Genomic DNA, 7,491 nt, shown 5'->3' with positions numbered 1-7,491 from the left:
TACATTCGGTGTGCCTTTAGACAAACACTAAATTGAACATGTAACACAGGCTATAAACACTATAGCAAGATGTCACTCAGAGAGGGCTCTGGGTTAGAGACGAGACAGATCAACCATTCAAAACATTTAACTCCTCAGCGCTGTACCATATGTTCGTTGGTTTTAATTGCTTTTACCTCCTCTAAATAATGAGTCTAAGAGGTGTCTTTAATTTGTCTTTATTCTTAGGTCAAACAATATCATCACTGAATTGAAGAACGAGGTTACTTGTTGAAATACAAGTGCGGTGTGAGACAAACATGGAAGATAACACTTTGCAAATAAATTAATACAGAATAGTTGTCTTTGCATAGTTCAGAAGTGAAAAGTAGGAGGCAGCAGTGCGCACGTGCTGTGAACTGACACACACCACCACGAAAACCCAAGTGCCTAGATGAGCTCTTGCAGCTGCAAATAAAACAAACCAAACCAAAAATACCCCAAACCTCAGAGAGCGCTAACTATTAAAAACCAGGCAGAAAGGGAACTAATGAGCTTTTTTTTTCTTTTTCTTTTTTTTTTAACAGACCATGCTGCAGAAGGAGTGTTTTCTCTACAGACAGAGATGCTTTTAGATGATCTGCCTTGGCATCCCATAGCCTGTCATACCCGACTGTGATGCTCCTTTGTTGCTGCCCATCTGAAGGCCTATTACGTTCTGTCCCTGACGAAGCTGCTCTTCTGAAAATCCTCGTCGATTCTGCTGTGCTTTCCTGTCCAGACACACACAAAAAAGCAACGTACAGACATACTGTCATTCTGCGTATGCCCAGAGAGAGGATCATGAAAAGCAATCTGAAATTGGCTCACGTTAACAGACGTTCCCCCTGTAATGCAATATTTCATTTGCACCATCCCATGGGCTGGACGATGCCGGCTGGGCTAATTGCTTTCCTGCAGTTAGAAGTAATGCTCTAGTCAAACCTACAACACTTCAGACTTTCACTGCAGCACTTACTCAAGAACCCCAAGGGACTTCCCCAGCAGCTATGACAGGTAAAATATTTATGTAGTGCTGTATATAACACTCATGATAGGATTAGTTTGTGTTAAGCCCTATAGCCCTTAAAAGCTGTAGTCCATGGGATCTGATCAATGAGACACTTACCTGTGCTCTAATACAAGCTGACACCCATCTAGAGCAACAGTACAAATTGGTATAATTTAACTCAGTGGAGTAAATAAGAGCTGAATGTACCCAGAGAAACAATGGGACAGAGAAGTGACTTGCTCATTTCGGCAGAGTGGATGATGGCTGCCCGCAGGACAGAACAATTGCTCTGTTGCCATTTCTACATCTCTCTCCTCTAAGCAATAGACTTTGCTCTTTGCACCTGTGTCTTAACTGTATGACAGTCCTTCATCTTCTGTCAAAAGATACTGACCACTTTTGTTCAGCGTCCCTGGTCTCAAAAGCCCTTTGGATCAAACCTTTGTCGGCATTTAAAAGGAGCCTCTTTTCCCTGAAAATAGCATTGAGGGCCAAAGTGGAGCTTAAAAAGAAGGACAAAAATTTTTACTCTGCCGCCTTGCGAGAAACTGTTCATCTTGGATTAATCATCTTTCGTGTATACAAGGTGGGGAAAACAAGTAATTTACAAGGGAGAAGGATCAGTCTGTTGCTACCAAATAAGCTGTATGAATCTGCAGAGCCCCAGACTGAGGGAGGCTTTCAATCAACCAGACTCTACTCCCACCCGGGTACAATCTTTCTCCCTGCTGTGTCTGTTTGTCCTGGGATCCGGTTACCCTGCAATATGGCATCACGTTACAATTCCCCTTTCCTCCCCACCCCACCGCTAGATGAGAACGCTAGATTAGGTGCCTGCTGTGATTGAAAACCATCAACATGATCCTCTCTGTGAGGGTCTGATCCTGTACTGTGCTGAGCACCCTGGCTTGAGCCCAAAAAAGCACTTAAACTCTTTGCTAGGCTCAGGGTGTTCAGAACATTGCAGGAGAAACACCCCGTTGCATGAAAGCCCAGCAAAGCAGAAAGGTGAGAAAGATCCACAGGAAACCAGCACTGACCTGTCATTTTTCAGAATGGGTCTCCAGTGTTCATGTATAGGCTAGTAAGAGGGCTTATAGAAGCCCATCACAGGCTCTCAGGTGCCACAGCTCTTGCCAGAAAGCATGCCGTTTCGGAGGGAGGCACACAGAACTGCGTCCGCCTCAGAAAGCAACCCCCGCTTGCTGCTGCTTAATTTCTTTTCCAGAATACTTACACGGGCACTGAACTACTGCCAGGATCTCCATGAGAGGATGTTTTTAGAACTACTCCTATTACCTAATTGAATCTCAGGTTCACTGTGTCTGCCTTTATTTTAATTAAAATCCCAGGAACACATTCTATTATTTTTTTCTCTTTCCTCCTAGAATGTTCAGCTGTGTTGTGGAGTAATTCCACAGAAAGTTGAAAAGTAACTCTGAACAGGAAAAAAAATGAGAACTGCAAAGAAGGAATAAAAAGAGAGACTAAAGAGAAGCCCGGATATGCTAATAAAAGTTGATTACGTACGCCGTTTGTATCATATAGTGTTATTTTTACCATCATAAGCACCACATTTCATTTATGATGGTCTTACAGACAATAACATGTACTTACGTTTGGTGTACTTTTAGGTTGGTGGAAATGGCCTTAACCGAGATGGTAGAAAAAGAGGTGAGGGCAAGTCTGTTCCCCTCAGTGTCTCACACCACGTCAAGTTCTGTTTGGCCTGTCTGCCATCACCCTTACTGCAAACTGAGCCCACCAGATCTGTTAACTTTTTGTGCCAGCTTTGCACCAGTGCTCGTGGTTGCCAAACCATGAGATAACGAACAGCCATGGAGACGTGAACCTTGCTAGAGCACACAAGGAAGGGGCAATCAGGCCTGGTGGGACTGGGTACATGAGACACTGGCAATGGAAAGTTAAACGGCTTAGCTCACGTGTGGGGGTATCTTAATTGCTGTAGATCCCTGCATGGATACTCTTATTCCATTTAATCTTGACTTCTTTCAATTTAGCTTAAGGCGATTAAGAATCAGCCTGAAAGCCCTGACTCATGACTAACACTGGGTGTCAGTGAGGGGGCTTGATCTGCCTTAAGGGATGGGTAAGCTACTCAGAAAACAGCTCCTGATCTGCAATATGTTATTTCCTTATAGAAATAACATCAGTTTTCTTTAAGGCAGTGGCTATAAAATGGTATTTCAGGGGCTGCAATAGATATGGATTGGCTATCCAAGCAGTTCAGGCAGGACAGACAGCTAGGGGAGAAGGGAGGTGATCACATCTTCATTTATGCCAATGAAAACTGTTCCCACCCACAATTAAGAGTCCAGATGAAAATTAATTTTTCCATGTCGGACTTTGTTTTAGTTACATAAAACAAATAAGTCTGTCTGGGTCATAGTGATTTCATATCTGGTTTATATTAAAGTGCGTAACTGGATTTGAACCCAATTTTAAACCCAATTATATTCCATAAATACAAATCTATTTGTGCACTGTATTAAGTTAATTTAAACTAATTTCATATAAAGAATGCATAGGAGTTTGCACTTATTCACCTAAAATTCAAGTTTCCCTTAGCCTCAGTTAAACCAGCTCAAGGTTTAAGACAAACCAAGCGAAGCTTGCGTTACTTTTGCTGAGCCTCACCTAGACATTAGAAAATTCAAGGAAACCAAAGGCAAGCAGCCAGCACTCTTTTTGTTAACATGCCTCAGACATTTCGGCGTAAGAAATACTCTTGGATGGCAGAATCTCATGTCAAGAATATGCCTGTGTGGCAGGAGGGCTAACTGTGGGAGGATTTCCTTTTCTTCCTGTCCCCGCTTCTCAGCCTCCCTAGCCAAAACAAATGAAGATTTAGAGCAAATAAACAGCTTTGCCAAGACAGAGAATTCTTCACAGATAATGGTACTCCCCAAGAAAAGAGATGACTGGGAAATGAAATCATTTTTGGTTTGATGAAAAATGGAAAGAGGCTTCATGCCTTCTCTTTGTTCAGTAAAGGGGTCACGATATGGGGGTTTGCAGACATCCATGACAGCCTTGTCTTCATTAGTCTTTCTGTCTGTTATCTGATGTGAAGCAAAAGTACACTTTTCCTGCCAACTACTCTTAGGACACACATATCTGCATGGCTGCTGCCATTTCCATTCCCTTTTCTTCATAAATGGATATAGAGGATTAGCTGAAGCTGCTAAATAGATGAATGTCATCAAAACTGGTGGCTGAATTTCCCAAGTATCATTGCTCTCCTTCTAGGGAATAAGAGTCAGGGATAACGTTGGTGGACAAGAAAATTACGTCTCTTCTTCAGTGATCAGGATGGGACCCTCACGCAGCAAGATGGATATGCTACGAAGGTGCCTGGGGCAGGGTGCTGCATTCCTCCCTGTGAGCCCTACCAAAAGCCAGCCATCCAGCAGGGTCCCCATCCCCACGCGTGCACACACACGTCCACACCAACGCAGCCTGGAGCAGCCTCGTGCAAAAGGGGTGCCTCCAGGAGGAAACCAGAGCTGGAGCCACGGGCAACGCGCTCCTTAGTCCTGGTGCCAGTAGTGCTGGCCCAGCTCTGGGGCAGGAGGGACACGTAAGGTGGCGTGGCGGGGCTACATGAGAAAAGGTTGCGCTACACAGCTGTCACAGGGCTCCTCCCCAGCAGCCCTGGCGTAACTTTAGGCCAACAAGATATGGTAAGACATGGGCCTAGCAGCGATGCTGATAAAGTTGGGAACCAGTGAAGGGTAGAAAATGTTGCTGCCTGGCTGGGTCTTTGCTTCCCTCCTCTAGACTCTGAAGAGAAAATCTCTCCATTACAAGGAAACTTTGGAAAGATTCTTCCCTTCCATTCGCAATAAATTTCCTTAAAGCCTAAAGGCAGACAGTATTACCAGCTTCCCAGGGAAGACAGCTTTGAGCAGCTGTGCTTTGGACTTTACCTGTGAAACCAGGATGGATCACCTTTGTAGCAGCCGTCATCCTTGGTGACTGCCAAACTGCCCAGAGCCATTAAGGTTCTCTGCACTGCTGCCATGTCCTTCCCTAAAAAGCCAGACAGTGAAATTAATGTAAGAAATCCTTGCACAACAAATAGCTTGGCACACTGATAAACAATGTTAGCCAATGCATTAACTCCCTCAGCTCCCCTGAAAAAGTGCATTAATAGCATTATAAATGCTATTTTACTGTTGCTGAAATGCAGGTACTGACATGCGAAAGCTTATTAAATTCGTCAGAGAGACAGCGTTAAAGTGAAACTTAACAATTCAGACATTTCCAGTTTTCCAGGCCTCCGGTTATTTTAATGTTTTCTCCCATACTATTTTAAGTCACTCGGATAATCCTTTTAGCAAACTTTTTTCCTAAGAAGAGACCACTTTGGTGTACAAAGAACGGTAATATACTCAGTAAAACATGGCTGAAGGACAAGAGTGTGTTAAATAACAGTGCTGTATCTCAGTTTCTTCACAACAGACTGATCCCACCATTTAACCCCTGGCAATTCCAGACAGTCCCTGTGCTAACAGAGCTCACAGCAGTCCTGGCGAGCTCCTGTGCAGTTAACTCGTATCAGTCTTTCCCAGTTTAACCATCAAATCACCTCCCAAATCCTTCCTACTGGCTCCCTTTCTCAGGCTGCCGAACCCGATGCTCTGCAGTTTCATACCTTCAGTTCTTGCCATCCAGTCCACCATTCTTCCATTTCCTCCCCATGTTACCTCACTACATTCCTCATTTCAAAAAGTCAGGCCTCATCTCATCTTCTGCCAAGTGAAAGTTACATATCTGGTCATCGCTAGTTCTTTAGGTTCCCTCCATAAACAACAGTGAGAGAAAAGCTTCTCAGGGGATAATTTATCCCACCTGTATCGGGAAGGGTGAAATTACCTATCACTTGCTTAGAAGCACACCTGTCTACTAGCTAAAAATTCACCAGGTTTCCAAGAGGGCACCTTACACCTTTGAAATATAAGGCTCATTTTCAATAGAGATTTGCATTTAAAAAATGGTATCCCCTCCTCCTGTCTCTCCTTCCAAAATAAGGGTAATAAATAAATACTCCTTTTTGGTCAACATCTTTTGCTGATTCCTCCAGTGAATTAAAAAAAAACCAAAAACCAAACAAGGGAGACACGGAAATTTTTAAAAAAATTAAGAATGCTCCTTTTTTCTTGGTTCTTGCCCTGCACTTTATCACTTGGTGTAAAAAGGGCAGGGAACATAAAGACATCAGAGTCAGACAGACCCTAACTCATTACCCGATCCAGACGTGTTAACTTTTGGAAAACTTTCTAGCAAAAATGAGTTGCAGCACGTATTTCCAATTATGTGAGGTGGTAAGTTGTTGGAAATCTGCCTTCTGCCTCTCCCTTTTCTGAAATCCTTCCATAAGTGTTTCTATGACCCCCCTCCCTTTCTTTCTGTTCCAGTTCTTCCTCTTTCCTAAAATAATTTATCTAATTAACAGATCTGATTTTGACTGTAAGTTCTTCACATGGGAAAATAGGTAATTCATAAAAACATGAGATACTAGAGACATGATGATGATAACAGATTTCAGAAATACCTCCAGTGGACCAATATTAATGAAAATCACTGTCGACCAGCCGGAGCGCAGAGGGAAGCGAGCGTTGCACATTCTGTGTTTCTGCTGTGCATCACCCTGACGATAGGCAGGCGCAGTTCAGGGCTTTGGTTCATACAAACCTAAATGTGTAACACACTGGCTGATGTGAGGGAGACACCCCAAAGCTGAAAACATCTAGCAGGTTCCAACTGTGGCTATTAAAGTTTATAGCAGTCCTATCTGCAGGGGACCATCTGCTCAGCCATCCAGAATCCTCGTTTTACTGTATTTGTTCACGCAAACTGCATCAGACGGGGTCCTCGCCCGAGAGGGCGGCTGACGAGCCGACATCCCACGCGCGCACGTACCCAGGCGCGCAGGGGAGAGCGCGGGGCAGAAACGCCCAGAGCTCCCCGAAGTGGCAGATGTACCATATGCCGCAGCAGATGCCACGTACAGCGTCCTTGGGATGCCTCCCGTGTAACAGGGAGTGCGGTGGCTGACGGGGATGAAGAGGGACGCGAAGAAGGATTTGAAAGTGAATGAGCTGAATAACGACGGCAAGCGCCGAAAAAAGACAAAGAAACAAAAGACGGGTAGCCAAACACGATGATGGGCCTCGCGGAGCCATCTGCCACCCCCCCACGCTCCACGCTCAGCTCTGCTTTATTTGTCAGCGTGTAACAGGGAGTGCGGTGGCTGACGGGGATGAAGAGGGACGCGAAGAAGGATTTGAAAGTGAATGAGCTGAATAACGACGGCAAGCGCCGAAAAAAGACAAAGAAACAAAAGACGGGTAGCCAAACACGATGATGGGCCTCGCGGAGCCATCTGCCACCCCCCCACGCTCCACGCTCAGCTCTGCTTTATTTGTCAGTGGCGA

The 7,491-nt window shown here is 44.6% G+C and overlaps 1 protein-coding gene across 3 annotated transcripts in view; it reads right to left on the bottom strand.

Annotated features, from left to right (window-relative positions):
• Positions 1–201: 201 nt before the first annotated feature.
• Positions 202–7,491, bottom strand: part of TAGLN3 (transgelin 3) — a 12,191-nt gene continuing 4,901 nt past the window's right edge. For 2 of the 3 annotated variants that reach the window (XM_009578894.1, XM_009578887.1), the window contains 2 exons: positions 4,981–5,083; positions 202–752 (listed from right to left, as the gene is read on the bottom strand). In XM_009578894.1, coding sequence (XP_009577189.1) covers positions 611–752; positions 4,981–5,083 — 245 coding nt within the window. In that variant the 3' untranslated portion in view covers positions 202–610. The remainder of the gene's footprint in view (positions 753–4,980; positions 5,084–7,491) is intronic. The other variant, XM_009578879.1, reaches the window with a different exon arrangement.

The sequence above is a fragment of the Fulmarus glacialis genome, unplaced genomic scaffold (genome assembly GCF_000690835.1).
Source record: "Fulmarus glacialis isolate BGI_N327 unplaced genomic scaffold, ASM69083v1 scaffold17370, whole genome shotgun sequence".
Classification (NCBI taxonomy): domain Eukaryota; kingdom Metazoa; phylum Chordata; class Aves; order Procellariiformes; family Procellariidae; genus Fulmarus; species Fulmarus glacialis.
The sequence above is the reverse complement of the archived record's forward strand: the minus strand, read 5'-3'. Positions and strand labels throughout refer to the sequence as shown.